The 17,524-nt window shown below is 42.6% G+C and overlaps 1 protein-coding gene across 1 annotated transcript in view; it reads right to left on the bottom strand.

The window, feature by feature from the left end:
- Positions 1–670: 670 nt before the first annotated feature.
- Hil (peptidase hillarin) overlaps positions 671–17,524 on the bottom strand; it is a 17,139-nt gene continuing 285 nt past the window's right edge. Inside the window, exons 1-7 of the mRNA XM_076206741.1 lie at positions 17,476–17,524; positions 15,918–16,128; positions 12,815–13,044; positions 8,778–8,996; positions 3,741–3,949; positions 2,487–2,617; positions 671–1,319 (exon numbers count right to left, since the gene is read on the bottom strand). The exon at positions 17,476–17,524 is cut by the window's right edge and continues 285 nt beyond it. Of these exons, the coding sequence (XP_076062856.1) occupies positions 765–1,319; positions 2,487–2,617; positions 3,741–3,949; positions 8,778–8,996; positions 12,815–13,044; positions 15,918–16,128; positions 17,476–17,524 (1,604 nt within the window). The 3' untranslated portion in view covers positions 671–764. The remainder of the gene's footprint in view (positions 1,320–2,486; positions 2,618–3,740; positions 3,950–8,777; positions 8,997–12,814; positions 13,045–15,917; positions 16,129–17,475) is intronic.

The following is a 17,524-nucleotide window of genomic DNA, read 5'->3' as shown; positions in this document are numbered from 1 at the left end:
TGCACATCAAAGGAGGGCAGAGAATGGTTCCAATCGTGAGTGTGGACTACAGAACTAAATCTAGGCCATTTATGAAAAAATAAGTATCTGTGATGTAGTTAAGCTTACGGCATTGTTGCTTGCGTGTTATGCTTGCATATTATGTTCATATTAATAAAAGACCTCTGAAAAAATAATTCTTGTGGACGGATGTGTAGCAGCCATGGGAAGCACTCTTAACAGTTATCATACATATTCACACATACATACATGGATTTATTTGTATACAATGTGTTGTGTACATAAGTTTATACGTACAGTTTCTGTTCACTTTGTGTGTGTGTGTATATGTGAATCCATGTGCACATATTTCATGTATCTGTGCATTAAGTGCAAGTACCGTTTAATCCAATATAACTAAGATCATATATCCCTTACACATGGAAACTAATATTAGTTTGTGTAGGTACAGGGAAATAAATGGTTGGTAATCTATTATTCCAGAAGAGAGACTGAGATAGAGAGAAAGTGAGCTCCTTTGGCAGGTAAGAATTGGCATGAAACTTGTCAACAGAAACTGGACAGACATCATGTCACCTTCTTCACCCTTTGTGGTCAAGAATGTCAAGGTCACACCATAAGTAGCTTGTCGCGACACCCCAAGAGAAATGAAGTGTCAATACTCTTGACGTGTTGTTTATTTTTTTTTTTTTGGGGGGGGGGGAGGAGACTGGAGCCATGGGAATACTATGAACACGGAAGGATAAAGCACTTGTGGAAGCATTTCAGTTGCGTTTTGAGGAGTTAATAAGGTATTTGCAGCAATGCGTCAGAAGGTGCTTCTCGGAAGAGCTCTGTTCGGGGGCCGAAACTTCCCTCGTGTAGATGTCCATGCCATACTGGCCTTCTTCAGGGAAGGAGAGCGTAAAAGTAACAACGTCGTCATTGACGCGGTGACTGGCATACTTGCTCAGTCGCTTCTCCTCGGAGCCATTCTTGTGCAGTGTCGCCATGAAATCCGTTAATGGTCGTGTCATTCGGAACTGAATTTCCAGGTCACGGCCGGAAAAGACAAGGGCATCATTGTGGCTTATAGGCTCCAGACCAAAGAGTCTAGTTGCTTTCATGGGACCCCATTCGCCAGAGGCACAGTCTGGGAGGGGGACCATCACAGTCTGCAAGTCCTCACACATAATCTTGAACTTGCAAACAGACTTGAATTTCATGGGTTCACCCGTTAAGTACTCTCGGGGTGTGACTGCATTGGCAAAGATGTCTAGAAGGAGAGCTCCAGAACAGGGGGCATGTACACGGAAGGCCACTAAGCTACCCACCACAGACTGAAAACAGAACGAAAAACACTCTTACTGTTCAATCAAGACTCATTGGAGAAGGAAAATTTTTTACACAAACAATATGATGATGATGATAAATATGATGATGAGATATGATGAAGATGAAGATATGATGAAGATAATGATGAAGATGATGATAGCAATTATGAAGATCATTACAGACGCTCCTCAACTTACGTTTTAGTTACGTACCGAAAGGCCGAACGTAAGTTGAAAATGAACGTAAGTTGTTACTGTACTATACATCCGTAAATTCTATTACTGTATCTTATAAAACACCCCTAAATCATTAATTATACACATAACACTGTAAAATAATAACATTAATTTCAATTAAATTAAATTCAAGCAACATAAATTGAGATGGTGAAGGAGGAGGAGGAGGCTAGGCATTATCAGTTTATCGTTTGTGAAATGTAAACAATGGACGCAGCGTCATGCGCAAGTATCGTTTGAACTACGGAGAGCGCGCTAAACTAAAAAATTCACTCAAATATTTTTTTTTTTTACAGTTAGTTCAAACGTAAAATCGAAAAAACGTAAAACGAATGAACGTAAGTAGAGGAGCGTCTGTATAATTATCATTATTATACAATGATTGATTCAAGTTTTGTAAAGTGGAAAACCTGCAGCCTCACAGTGGTTGGCAATGGTCCTCAACCCCTCCCACAGACCTCTCTGTTGTATTAGAGTGGGACAGTTCCTACCCCATTGGAGGGGAGCAGTCACTGGTTGTCAGGTCTCCCCACGTGAAAAGGTGCAACATATGCAGTAGAAGTTTAACTCAGTCCAGAGACAGAGTGTAAGCCCCTCAGGGCTGCACTTCCTAATGGAGGTGGGATTGGGATATATATATATATATATATATATATATATATATATATATATATATATATGTATATATATATATATTTTTTTTTTTCTTTTTTTTTTCTTTTTTTTTTTTTTCCTTCTTCTTCTTTTGCAGGTTTTGAAAATAGCCAGTTCTGTTGTCCACCTTGCTGGACTACCAAAAACAGGTACCTATCACTGGTCTCACAAAAACAACAATAAGAGCAACATCACCATTTCCAACAACAAGCCTGCATACACTTTTAACTGATTAAAACCCCATAGAATCAACACAAAGCATCACCATACTGAAGGACTCACCTGCATAACAAATCTCTTGAGGGAGACGCCGTTGTAGGAGTCCTTGTCCGAGTCATAGAGCTTGAGGTTGTAGTGGAAGATGAGAGAACTCTGCATGTGCTCTGGCATCCCAATTCGGACAGTGGCAGCTCCTGCAGATGGGACACAGAATAATGTTTACTGAATTAAGCACTTTGAAAATTCAATGTAAGAACAAGCTCAACATGTGCTCAAACATCTTGAGGTTTGGATATGAGAAGGATTACTGTACTAGTCCTCCTTGGCAACCAATCATTCCATCTATGAATGTTTCGCAATTACGAATTCGTACCCATTGACCAGTAAATGATAGGCATGTTTCGCAATTATGATTTCATGCCACAGAGCCAGCCACGTGCAATTCATTTGTTACCATTCATCATTCAATTTTGTGCCCGAGTGCATGTGTTTATGTTGTTCAAGTGCTTCAGTTTTTTTCTGTGTTTTGTTGTTTTGTAGTGTTTCTAAGCATTTAACATATAAATGACGGTATGTAAATTGTAAAAATACGTAAATGTTTCCAATTTGTAATTAAAAAGGGTCAGTGACTAAAAAGTGATGTCTGCATGCTTGTGTCCGAGTCCTTATATTTGTGTTGCAGGCTGTGCCTGCTGTCTATCAATGATTATGTCTAAGCACCCAAATGGTAGTTTAAAGGCACCTAAACCTAAAGGGGCATGCAGAAACTTGTACTGAAACTACATGATGGATAGGAGGGCACCAACTCCATCGCACAAGCTCTCGGCACAGCCCAGTCTCAGCTGATTAAGAATGTAGCAGAAGTGAAGAAAGCATCTGAGAATACCACCGCACTTATGTCCAAGAACATTACCAAGACCTGTGAGCCCATAATTGATGAAGTGGAATGTCTTCTTAAGCTTTTTGTCAATGACATGGAACTTTTGGGTAAAATTCCAGAATCACATAGGCACAAATACTTAACATGAAGCTTGCATTGTCTAATAGCACCTAACTTAACCTAACATAATTATTCCAAAGAAACAAAATAGATATTTCAAATGCAAAAAAAAAAAGAAAGAAATGAAAACTGTGTTTCCATGATACTTGAATAGAACTGATTTTGGGATGTCCAAGCAGGGCCCAAAACTTGTCTCTCTTTAACCCTTGTTATCTCTAACTCGTTTTATGATATTTTGGTTTAAAACTGTGTTTTTTAGAACATGCACCAATCGTATACCAAGAAGGACTCATACCTACATAGTTAAAACGTTTTACCTGTGGAGTCTGTGTACATGATGGCCTTGGTGTGTTCGTCGGGGAAATAGAGCCCATAGCGGAAGAAGAGTGACCTGACGAAAGGGAGCTCCTCAAACTCAGTTAGCGTGATGGGAGACTTCAGGAGTTGCCAGTCTGACTGCAGGGGGAAGAACTCATAAATGAACTCTTTGGGGTCCGTCAGGAAGTAGTGGTCGTCGTATTCATACCTGCAGAGAGGGTTGATTCATTTACTTACTTATGTACTTGTATATGCTCACTGGTCGAGCAGGTTAGATCATTGCTACTTGTGGCAGAGGTCAAGGTGACGGCAGTCTGAAGGTATTAAGAGAAATTATATGCTCTATTATAGTATCACTGCAGTAGGTAAAGGATAAGAATTATGATTTAGTTTAATGTTGCAAACTCCCCCCCAAGCTATCAGGAGGCAAGGATGGTGTCCCTTAGAGGACTTTGTAGCATGAAATTCAATGTTAGCCCAACTCTCTGACAGCAGGGTTCGAACTGTCATCACCTCGATCTTCGCTGCAAGTAGCAACACTCTAACCCGCCTCTAATTATATAAATACATACATATACCAAGGCATTTTCCCCCTTACAAGGGAGGTAGCCAAAAAGAAAGAGACATAAAATAATTCCCACCCATTCTATCCCTTAATACACTCCACTCCCCTCCACCCTCCCTCTTATCTTAGCACTTCCTAGATGATGTGTCATCCCTGCACCTTGTCCACTGCCCTGGGTCAGAGCAAGGCACAGAACATCCACAGCAAGACCGTTTCATTAAATCAGCGACCCCCCCCCCCTCTGTCCCCCCCCCCCCCCTGCATAAAAGGAGAAGACAGGGAGAAATCCCTTCGGGCTGCGTCAAATTTTCCTCACACATACTACCACCCCCATATCCCCCCACCCATTCCACCTCACACATCATATCATCCATATACAACCATTCTCCATTCACCCCTGTCTTCTGCCCTCTCCCATCCCTCCTCAACAGACATTTCCCTCTTCCCCAAAGCACCCTTCACCCCATCCATCTATTTCATCCTAGGACGTCCCCTCATATTCACTTCCTCCACATCTGCCTTTCATACCTCTTTTACTAGTCTTTCTTCACTCATTCTTTCCATGTGTCCAAACCATCCTAATACTCTTTCATCAACCCTATGTCCCAATTCCCTTTCCACCCCTGTTCTCCTCCTTACCTCCTCATTTCTCACTCTATCTAGCCTAGCAACCCCCATCATACTTCTCAGACACCTCATCTCAAACACATTCAAACTCCTTCTCTCTTCCTCTCTTATGTTCCATGTTTCTGCACCGTACAGTGCTGTTGGCACAATCACTCCTTCATAAAGTCTCCTCTTAGCATCCATTCCCAAATATCTACTCCTCATTACACTTTTTAATCCACCAAGGCATTTACTCACTTCTCTCAATCTACATTCTACCTCCACCTCCACTCCACCTTTTCCTGCCACATTTGCACCCAAGTATCTAAAACTATCCACTTCCTCCAGTCGCTCTCCCTTAATACTCACTTCCAGACTACTGCCACTTTCACCCCTTGTACATCTCATCACCTTACTTTTATCCACATGCTTTCTTCTTTCACACACTCTCCCAAACTCTGTCACCAACTTCCTCAATCCCTCCTCCGATCCTGCCACAAGTGTCGTCCACAAACAACAGCTGGCTCACCTCCCACTTTTCTCCATTTTCTTTAACCATCTCCAATCCCTGACCCACCACCCTTGCATTTACCTCTCACACCACCCCATTCACGTACAAGTTGAACAGCCAGGGCGACGTAATGCATCCCTGACGAAGTCCCATCTTTACATTAATCCACTCACCCTCTCCATTTCTAATCCTGACACATGCTCTACTACTCTCGTAAAAACTCTTGACAGCTCCTAGAAGCTTTCCTCCTATCCCGTATATCTGCAAAACCTCCCACAGTGCCTTCCTGGCTACCCTGTCGTAAGCCTTTTCCAGATCCATAAAAGCCCAAAAAATATCCTTCCCCTTTCCTATAGCTTTCTCACATATCTGTCTTACCACAAAAATCTGATCTAAACAACCTCTACCGGGTCTTAAATCCACACTGTTCCTCACCAATTACTCCTTCTGTTCCTCTCCTAATCCTCTCAATCAAGATCCTCCCATAAGCCTTCCCAACTACACTTAACAAGCTAATCCCTCTGAAACTACTACACTCACACTTGTCCCCTTTTCCCTTGTAAAGCGGAACTATACAGGCACCCTTCCAGTCCTCCAGCACTCTACCCTTTCTCCAACAAACATTAAATAACCTCACCAACCAGTCCACCATCACTGTACCTCCTTTTTTTAGACATTCTGCATGGCATCCATCCAGACCAGGTGCCTTACCTGCTTTCATTATCTTAACAACTGCCTTCACTTCGTCCTTCCTTATTTCTCCTCCATTTTCCTCACTCATCACTCTCATTTTCTTATTTCCCACTCCAACTATCTTTCCCTCCCTATCCTCCTTCACATTTAGCAACACCCTAAAATATTCTGCCCACCTTCTCCTTACTGCCTTCTCTTCCATTTTCATCTCTCCATCTGCACCTTTTACCTTTTCTTCTCTACTTGATTCGCCTCCTCTTCCTCTTAATTTCTTTCCAAAACATCTTTTTATTACTTTCAAAATTTTCTGTCATACTCTTACCCCATTTCACATCTGCTCTCCTCTTTGCCTCCTTTTGCTTTACTTCTCTTTTCTTTTCTCTGTACCTCTCATATAAATCCCTCATCCTATTTTGTAACCAGTCTGTGAAAGCTCGCTTCTTCTCTTCTACAACTTTCTTTGTTTCCTCATCCCACTATTCACTACCCTTCCTTCTATTTCCTCCTGTCCTTCTTGTTCCACCACCATCTTTGCACACTTTGTGACTCCCTCCTTGAACCATCCCCATTCCTCCTCCACTCCAAGCTCTACTCTATCCTTCACTCCCACTCCTCCTTCAGCTTCTTCTTGTACTCCTCCTTTTCTTTTTCATTTAAAGAGTTCACTCTAAGCACCTCCCTACCTTTTGTCCTTTTCCTTTCTCCATCTATCCTCCACTCTCAACTTACCTTCCACCAAAAAATTATCTGACATTCCCCTACCCTCTCCCCTTAGCACATGTACATCCTTAACTTTTCCTATTATACTCCTATCTACCACTACAATGTCCAATAACGCTCTATCTACCACCCTTCCATCCACCATCCTCTCCCATGTGTACTTATGCTTGACTTTCTTCCAAAACACTGTATTTGCTATCAACTCTCTTTCTAGACACATCTCCACCATCAACTCTCCACTACCATTCTTTCCTGGAACTCCACATTTCCCAACCACTCCATCAATTGGTTCACTTCCTACCCTAGCATTAAGTTCTCCCAGTACAATTACATTAACATTTCTCCCTAATCCCTCTATGCACTCATTTAAATCTATCCAAAAAGCCTCCCTTTCTTCTACACTCTTTTCACTACCAGGCCCATATGCACTTACAAAAACCCACATCTCCTTTCCCAGTTTCACCTTCATCCACATTATCCTTGAGGAAACCTCCTTCCACTCAACTTCACATTTACCTATCTCTTCGTTTACTAGTATAGCCACCCCTTCTCTCCCTCGCCCTCTTTTCACTCCTGATAACCTCCCACTTACACTTCCAAACTTACACTCACCCTTCCCTCTCAACTTAGTTTCACTCAAAGCCAACAAATCCATCTTTCTTCTCACAAACATATTACCCATCTCTTCCCTTTTACTCTCATCTGTACCACATCCACACACATTAAAAGACCCAAAACTTGGGGTGCTGGTTGGAAAACTCCTAGACCCTCTTATGCCTTTACTTTTTTTTAGAAATGTCCCCTGTGGGGCTACAGGGAGAAGGATGCCTGGTCCCAATCCCTGTCCCTTTTTTCTCGCTTCTTACAATCCAAGTGGAAATACTTGGTGGCAGTATTCTTTTGCCCTCACCACAGTAGGTAGGTGAAAAAGGAAATGAATATTCAGAGAAATTGTACAGGACAGTAACAAGGGGTTGGGGGACAACATAACAGAGGGACAGTTGTAGTATAAAAGTGTCATCATTTCTCTATGAACAGAGTTTTCCTCTATCACAGACAAAATGATGTGTGGCTCTGGTCCATAGGGGTGCCCCATATAGACCTTAAAGTATCAACTGCATGCTACTTTGCCACAATAACATGCAGCCTCTTAATTACAGTGACTGGAAACCCACAGCCCCAAAGCAGCGGATCAGTCCACATCTCCCAATGAGCTCTGTTGCATTTGGTCTCTGTTGTAGAAGACTCACAGCCTCCAGGAAACCGGTGACCTGGAATATGTTAGTTGGTGATCTTTTGCTTGTTTCATTTGTCCAGATATTTTTTTTGCTTGTTTTATTTGTCTACATGTTTGTGTACTGCATCTTCTGCATCTGTGGTGGTAATGCAAGATGTAGGGGTGTGGGTTTTCCACTTAGTGAAACATGGGGCAACTATTAATTAATTCTAATTTTTTTTCCTCCATCTGACCTCCCTGCTGTCTGCAAGTTTTGTCATTGTAACTTACCCCAAACATTCTCAAGGAAAAAATTCTACCTATCTATACACCAAGGACTTTTTCTCCCTTATAAAGGAGGTAGCCAAGTCAAACCCATGAATCCACTCCCATCCACCACACTTGTTTCCCTCTCATCTTAGCTCTTTGTGGATGATGGGCCATCCCTGTTTCCTACCCACTGCCCAGGTCAGAAGCAATACAGCAAGACACGGCACATCCACAGCACAGCCGTTTCATTTACACCTGAACCCCCTCTATCCCCTTGTGAGGAAAACAGAGAAGATGGGGAGTAGTTCATTTACACAAAACCACTCACCTCCCATCCCCTGCTCCTCTCTTCCTTGCTTGATATAGAAAAGAGATAAGGCACAAATTAATTAAATAAATTGACCCACTGTAACTCACCACAGACTGTCTCAAAGTAACAAATAAATCCTACTCACCTCAAACTATCACTCTTGCCCTTCGTGCCTGGCTTGGGGACTTCCCTGGCATTGACGAGGTGGCGAGCGCCCCAGTTACACTGGACGAAACGCCAGGCCCCGGCCACAAAGACGGCGTTCCAGGAATTCCGGAACCTGGAATCTTCGAAGCGGACACCCGGCTGGTAGCCTGCAGACTTGCTGTAGCCTTTGATCACCACACAGTGCAGACCTGCATAGCTGTTAGGCAGGAGGAAGAAGAGAGGTTAGAGAATTCTACTCCATGTTTATACCAAAGGCCTCTACCCCTTTATAAGGAGGTAGCCAGCTAAGGTATGTACCCATCCCACTCACATTCCATTACCCATTTGTTTCCCTTGTCTTAGCTCCTTTTCCCTTTCATCTTAGTTTCTTGGGGTTGAAGGGTCATCCCTGTCTCCCACCCACTTGGGTCATGAACAATATAGCAAGACACAGCACATCCATAGCAGGGCCAGCCACTTCATCAACACAGTGGCCCTCTCTCCTCATCCCCTCCTGTGAAAACTGAGAAAACAGGGAGAACTCTCTTTGGACCAAATCAAATTATAATCCATTCATAATCATTCTCCATTCACACTTATCCTTTGCCTTCTTCCAAGTTAGAGAGCTTGTTACCAAAAATGCTGGCACACATAGATGATCCTCATTAAACTGCCCAGTAGCTATCAAGAGGCAGAGGAGGAAGAGGTTAGAGAAGGGATTACCAAAATTTTTTACACCATGCACCCACTTTTTGGTTGACATTACGTGCCTGAAAACCTTCTTCCCCCCCACACACAAATATACACCACCCTGATTAATCAAACATTTCAGCAACTACATATGTGCATTTATAGAGTAACATTTAAGCAGTGAACAGCCACAGAATGCAGAAGGCCTTAAGAAATTTGTTCAATTCCCAGAAAGAATTTCTAAACAGGAACAAAATGAAAATGTACAGGTCATTTGTTAGTGCAGTCTTCAAGGAGGATCACAAATCTACCAAGTTCAAGACAGTGCCCCTTACAAAAGACTTTGTAACATGGAATTTAATGACCCATGCCCTTGGTCCAACTAACTGGTGGCAGGATTCCAACTACCATCACCTCAACCTCTGCCGCAACAAGTAGCGACACTCTAACCTGCTTGGCCAGCAAACATCTGAACACAAAGTTCATAATAATATTAACTAACAATTATTATACATTTCTCCTATGGTAGGTCCACACCATCTTAACCTAGAGGGTTATGCTGCTAGACATACTTCTGAACAGTTTTCATACCGACTGCATAATTTATGATGATAATTCAGTTTAACGTTGCAAATTCCCCCTATCAAGGGGCTAGGTTGGTGCCCCTTACAGAGGACTTTGTAGCATGGAATTTGATGAACCATGCTCTTGGTCCAACTTGCTGGCAGCAGGGTACAAACTGCTGTTACCTCAACTTCCGCCACAAGTAGCAATGCTCTAACCCACTCAGCCAACGAGCATCCTCCATAATTTGTATGAATTCAATATGTTTGGGGTTCTCATGACACCTCTATGGACCAGAGTCATGCAGCCTTCTTCTATAATTAGAAATTAACCTCTACTTAAAGAATGGTAACCATTTTTCTAAGGTTTTACTATCCCTTGTTTCTAGTGCCTTCCTTAATTGTATCCTTTATGACATCTTAAAAACCATCCTATTAGTATGATATTGTCCCCAAGGATAGAAGCCTTGGTTATTGGTGAGGACACAGAAATCCCCAGTACTGTTTAAGTTGTCGTTGTTGTTGTTGTCGTTCCCTAGACTGTCTGTCCGAGCAGTCCCGTCTCCCCAAGGAATGCTACAGCCGAAACTGGGTTTTCCCACAAATCCTTTATAGAGTGTATGTTGTGTTGTTTGCGTGCATGATTGTGTATAGTGCAGTCTTCCATTATGTGTTGTATGGTATGGGGTGAAGTGTTACATCCTGGGCAGCTGTTCACAATGCGGTCATCCAGCCTCTTCTGGTAGCTTAGAAGTGCTGGGTGGTGGCTGCACCGCAGTCTGGCCAAGTGGACTCTGTCCTTTCGTGGGAGAGAGGATTCAGAAGGGTGGATATCAGGGGGTCTGGCATGCAGCAGTGTGTTGTCTTTCAGTGTGTTAATGGAGCGGTGAGTGATATGATTATGAATATGTTTCCGGAGGCTGGTATTTGGTGGTTGTGGAGGAAGAGAAGAGAGTATTTGTGCGTAATAAAGGTCTTTGGGTGTTGTTTTAATGTTTCTTGGTGTGTGTGGGTGTTCTGCTATGTAGTGTAGCGGGTGTGATGTGTTTGTGGTGGCTGCGGCAAGTGTTTGTGTGCCTCTCATGTCGAGGTGGTCCTTGACTTTGAGGACTTTTGTTTCATGGTGTAAATGGTCTGTTGGTGTTGTATTTGTGCAGCCTGTAATTGTTTTTAGGGCTTTGTTTTGTATGATTTGAAGGGTGTTGTGGTGTGTCTCACTGAGATTAGGAGCCCATGCAGGACTCGCATAATTCAACACTGAGCGTATGCATTGTTTGTATATTGTTATATTAGTTTCTTTGTTTTGTCCAAATGTCGTTCCAGTGATTGACTTAAGTGCGTTAAGTCTAGGTGTGCATTTGTTTTTTATGTTTGTGATGTGTTGTTTGAAAGACATGGATGTATTGTATGTTACACCAAGAATTTTCGGTGTGTTTGTGTGTGGTATTAGAGTGTTGTTGATGTAGAGATGAGGTATGTATTTGTGTTCTTTTGTCCAGTTGGTGAGAAGTGTTGCTGTAGATTTGGTTGGAGCTATTTTGAGTCTGTTTGTGATGAACCATGTGTTGAGTGTATCAAGGTATGGCTGGATTATTTCTGCAGCTTTGTCTGTGTTACGATGTGTGCATGTGATTGTTATGTCGTCTGCATAGGAAGAGATTTGTATTTCTGAGTTGTCTGGTGTGGGTAAGTCATGCATGTATAGATTAAATAGTGTGGGGGATAGAACTGAGCCCTGTGGTACTCCATTCTTAATGTTTCTGATGTGTGATGATTGGCCATTATATGACACGCAAGCATTCCCACCTGCCAGATAATTGGCCAGCCATCTTTTGGTGTTATTGTGCATGTCTGTGTTATATATTTTATTTGTTAGGTTGTGGCGGGGGATAGCATCAAAAGCTTTACTAATGTCTAATGTTATGAGAAGTGTTCTGTGGTGGGGCCTATCTGAATTGATGCAATCTAAAATTCTTTGTGTGAGATTTATCAGAAGAGTGTTTGTGGAGTGTAGTGGCCTAAAACCGTGTTGTGAATCAGCAAGGGGAATATGTGGTGTGACAAGTTGTAGTATTAGGCGTTCAATGACTTTAGAGGGGGTGCAGAGAAGTGTGATTGGGTGATGCGATGTTGGGATTGTTGGGTCTTTGTTAGGTTTTGGAATGGTGATTATTTTACCATGCTTCCAGATGTCAGGTATAGTGTTGTGTGAATAGCTGTAGTTTGCAATGTTTGTGAGTGTGTGTATACCTTGTGGTCCAATGTGTTTTAGGTGGATGTTGCTTATGTTATCAGGGCCACAGGCAGATGAGTGCTCGAGATTATGTATTATGAGTTTTGTCTGACTGTCTATGAAGGGTGTATAGTCCGAGTCTGCGGGGAAGTCTTTCTTACGTCGAATGGTGCGTCGGTCATCAGGGTGAGAAGTGAGATGGCTTGTCTGTGCAAAATGACGTAAGAGTGCGTTTGCTTGTTGTCTGTTTGAGGGTAGATTATCTGTTGTTGTGATTATTGCTGCGTGAGAGCGTGTAGTGTTACTGTTGGATAGTGTAATGTTGTTGAGTGTTTTGTACAATTTGCTGGGGTTTGTTTTGTGATCAAGTGCATTGATAAAGTCCTGGAGCTGCAGCGTCTACGTCGTGGGACCACCCCCCAACCCCAAGAGTTGGGGGCCAAACAGCAGCAACCACCCCTGGCCATCAGCTCTACGCAGGTGGCAACGATCCCCAAGAGGAGCTACGACTGCCTTGGGGAGTACCACTGTTTAAGTTGAGAGTCTCACCTGCAGAGTCGCTTGAAGAGGACATGATAAGATTCTGTCCCGTACTTGATCCCCCGGAGGAGGCCCATGGGCGTGTCCCCGTGAACATCATCGTCATCAAAGGTCATGGAGTTGAGGTTCTTGACGGTGATCCACCTAAAGATGGTGCGTGCCTTCTCCACGTCTGAACTGCACTGGCCCACGAGCATACGCACCAGATCTGTGAATGTCTTCTGATCTTCTTGTGCCACCTGTGGAATTAGGTCAAGTTAGTCCATGGTCACAGGTTTAGCCTTTGCAGAAGTCTCTATAGTGCCTGGATGTCTGCTGAGGTCTCCAGTCGAACCCACAGTTTCCTTTTTGGTTGAGGTCCCTCTTGAGCCTGTCCAATGTGAGGACTTAGCTCCAACCCACAATGAGGACGAGATAAACTCGAAGTTTCCTCCACAAGGTATGCACACCTCTGTTTTTCAGACAGCAATGGCACCAAATGAAGGCACATCCAGTAAATTCAAGAAAATATCAACAACTATAAACCACAGCATTCAAAAACATGGCCATTGCATATATTCTTGCCCAATTTTTTCATGATGCACAACACAGTAATCATGACAAGCTTCACCCTGATTAATAATAAATTGCCAAAACTACATATTGCTGGGGGATGCTTCAAACTTAAAACTAACAATGGACATATTAAGTGAATAACTTCACTGCAATTAGCCACTTAGAATCCATGAAATGAAACAGGGAACTAGAGAGACTTAGACTTTCTATGTATTTCAACACATTTGTAGTTTCAGGAAACTTACTAAACTGCTATGATTCAGTAGTACATGACATACATTGCATATCATATTATATATATATATATATATATAAGAATGAAGGAGACTGCAAGAGACCATGAGGACTACACTAGGCAGTTCCATATCCATTACCACCTGTCATCCCCATCCACAAAGTTGTCTAACCGTTTCTTAAAACAACTGATAGTTTCAGCGCTCACTACATGGTTACCAAGTCTGTTACATTCGTTGACCACCCTATTGGTAAACCAATTCTTGCCTATTTCCTTCTTAAATCTAAATCTGTCCAATTTATATCCATTGCTGCAAAGCATGCTCTGTTATCTTATGAACACCTTGTTTGTATCAACCTTGTTAAAATCTTTGATCCACTTGAACACCTCTATTAAATCACCCCACACTCTGCGTCTTTCCAGAAAGTGTAAGTTAAAGTGCCTAAGCCTCTCTTCTTAAGGTACATTTCTGAGCCTATGTATCATTTTGGTCATTCTCCTCTGTACTGATTCTAGTGAATGGATGTCTAATCTATAAGACAGAGACCAAAACTGTACCACATAGTCAAGGATGGGTCTAGCTAACACTAGAGTTTGATAATTACCTCTGCACTTCTATTTGTAACCATCCTAGCAATGAAACCTAATGCTCTGTTTGCTTTATTCCTGGCACTAATGCACTGTTTCCTGGATTTAAGGTCAGGACTCACTAGAACTCCCAAGTCTCTCTCGCACTCAGTTTTCTTTAAAAATATGTTATCTAAGCTATATATATTTTCGGGGTTGTGCAGCCCTACATTTAACACACTGCACTTTGAGATATTGAAGTTCATTTGCCATTTCACTGACCATGTGAAAAAAAATTTAAGATCATCCTGCAGAATTTCAGTGTTGTCTCCTGACCTAATATAGCATCATCCTCAAACTTACTAACATCACTATTAATCCCATTGTCCATGTGATTTATGTAAATAATGAACAATAAGGGATCCAAAACCGAGCTTTGGAGGACCCCACTAGAAACACACCCCCGCCATTTGAATTTTACACTATTTATGGTAACCCATTGTTTTCTGTCACTGATCCAAGCTCTAACCCATTCTAATAGTTTTCTTCCTACGCCATGGGCTTTGATTTTATTTAGTAGTCTCTGGTGAGGCACCTTGTTGAACAGTTGTATGTATGTATGCATACATGTATAACTCAGCATTTCCTACTGTTGACCAAAACTCAGGTCTCAAACAATGACTAACCAGATGTGAGTAAAAGGTAAGATGATAGCATGTTTGTGAGAAAAAAGATGGATGTGTTAGCAATGAGTGAAACTATACTGAAAGGAGTGGCATTGCTGCAGAGTATTAAAGTAGCTAAGTGAAGAAAAGAGTTTTGAGGATAAGGACTAGATGAAACTGGGATAGATGTGGGCTTTTTTGAGAGCATATGGGACTGATATTGAGAAAAGTAAAGAGTTTTATGTCATGATCCTTTACATCTAGTATTAACTGTCTCCAGCACCCCTTATGCCTTTCCTTTGATTTTTAGGAATTTGCCCCTTGGGGCTACAGGGAGAAGGATGCCTAGTCCCTCTCCCCGTCCCTTTCTTCTCGCCTCTTACGATCCAAGTGGGAAAACTTGGTGGCAGTATTCTTTTCCCCCACCACAGGGAAATTCCCCCAATCAGAAAGAGAATACTCAGAGAAATGGTACAGGACAGCAACAAGAGGTTGGGGGACAGCATAACGGAGGGACAGTCGTAGTATAAAAGTGTCATCATTTCTCTATGAACAGAATTTCTTCTATCATAGACAAAATGATGTGTGGCTCTGGTCCGTAGGGGCGCCCCATATAGACCCTAAAGTATCGACTGCATGCTACTTTGCCACAATAACAAGCAACCAATACCCCGTCCTCGCCTTATATGCAAAGGGGGACGGAGAGGGGGGGTCGCCGATTAAATGAAGCGGCCTCGCTGTGGATGTACTGTGTCTTGCGACACTGCTTCTGACCCAGGGCGGTGGGCAGGGTGCAGGGATGACCCGTCATCCAGGAAGTGCTCAGATGAGAGGAAGGGTGGGAGGGGTGTGGAGTGTATTTAGGGATGAAATGGGTGGGAGTGTTTTTATGCCTTTCCCTTTTTGGCTACCTCCCTTGGAAGGGGGAAAAAGCCTTGGTATATGTATGTATGTATGTATTAACTGTCTACTCTGTATTGTATTACCATTATGATCACATTTTCAATGCGACATTTGAAATAACAGTAATCACAAGAGTTGTATGAAAAACCTGTAGTTAATCTTATTCCAATTCTTCAGATCAACTTACTTGGATAGCGAGCTGGTCAACCTCGGCAAACTCCTCTGGATCATGATAAATGTCGAGTTTGGTTTGTGGGGGTGGCATGGGCGGTGGAGGAAGAGCTGGGTAGTTGGGCACCTCTTCCTCCTCGTCATCGTCCACGAACTCGGACCTCTTCTCTTGAATGAGCCGCATCATCTCCTTGCTGTGTTTCTCCACCAAAGCCGCTGTGGCAGCCCTGCAAACAATACATCAAATCACTTTCACATTTCCCTTAGAGTCTACACAGGGTGCAGCAGAAATACCTCCCACAGTTTAAACTTAGGCAAGTGCCAGTGATGTAATTTTCAAAAACAAATTAACAAAAATTGTGAGCCTTTATTTAAACAATAGTAAAATAACTTGTTAGTAAATGTTTTGTCCCTTTTTTAACTTTTAAAATGTGGGAGGTATTTCTGCCACACCCCTGTATTACACTGAAGACCAACAGATATATTGCACATCCTACTATAATCCTTTATGATTATTTCTGATAATCCAAGATTAAATTATTCCCACTATGTTTATTAGTAACCTATCACGTTTTCCTCACCAATGCCACAAAGTTCAAGATATGTTCCAAAAACATCATATACATGGTTCATTGTGACTCTGGATTACTTTATCAATTCCAACTGCATTTCACCAAACGTTTTCGTACCGACACCCGGCAAATGCTCCCCTCCTCCTACTGCTGCTACAAGTTCGTGACACAGAAGCAATCCCACGCTAATAAATTGCAAACATTGGTAAAAGGTTTCTCCTCGCCCATAGAGATCTACGGTAAGGCCTAAGGGCCGTTGCCAGCTGTTTCCAGTTATTGAAACTGGAGAAAACAGTCATTATACAGTATATCCCTGTTGATTTGTATTGATTTGGTTTAACGTGGCAAATTCTCACTATCAGGAGGTTGGGGCGGTGTTGCGTGGAATTGAATGAACCATACCCTTGGTTCAAATCACTGGCGCCAGGGTTTGACCTGCCGTCACCTCAACCTCCACCGCAGGTAGCGACGCTCTAACCGGCTCTGCCCCTTCGTTATCTTCACAACATAGTCCCCACCCTCCCCTTTTATTCGTTCTCAATGAAAAAAAAAAAACACTTTCCATATCTTTTTCATTTCTTTCCATTGTGTTTTAACCTCACTCTATTCTTTGCTCGCTTCCATCTCCAAATATTATGCCAAAGCTTGTTTTCCTTTTCCAAGTTGTTCTACTCCTTTGCATACTCTCCGCTATTCCTTTACCTTTTCCTTCTGGCAAAATTCAGAGTTCTCAACGAATTTTCATCCTCTTGCTCCCTCCATTTCTCCCCCTCCCACTCTTTCCCCCCTCTCTCTCTCCCTCACCCCCTCCCTCTCTTTCTGTCTCTCCCTCTCTTTTCCCCCTCCCTCCGTCTCTCGCTCTCTCCCTCTTTCTCTTTCCACTCACATATGGTTAATCACTTCAGTACAAGTCACCCACTTCATTCATCCCACCTACCGAGGAAACCCCCCCTTAAGAGATCTTATCCTGATTTCTGGCGATTTTATTCAACCAAGACGAACCTCTCCGTCTCGAGGAGCTTCCTGGTGAGAGATTCTTTCTTCATGTCCC

This window comes from Oratosquilla oratoria, chromosome 2 (genome assembly GCF_046742065.1).
Source record: "Oratosquilla oratoria isolate Oo_2021 chromosome 2, ASM4674206v1, whole genome shotgun sequence".
NCBI lineage: Eukaryota > Metazoa > Arthropoda > Malacostraca > Stomatopoda > Squillidae > Oratosquilla > Oratosquilla oratoria.
Note: the sequence above shows the minus strand (reverse complement) of the source record. Positions and strands in the feature narration are given on the sequence as shown.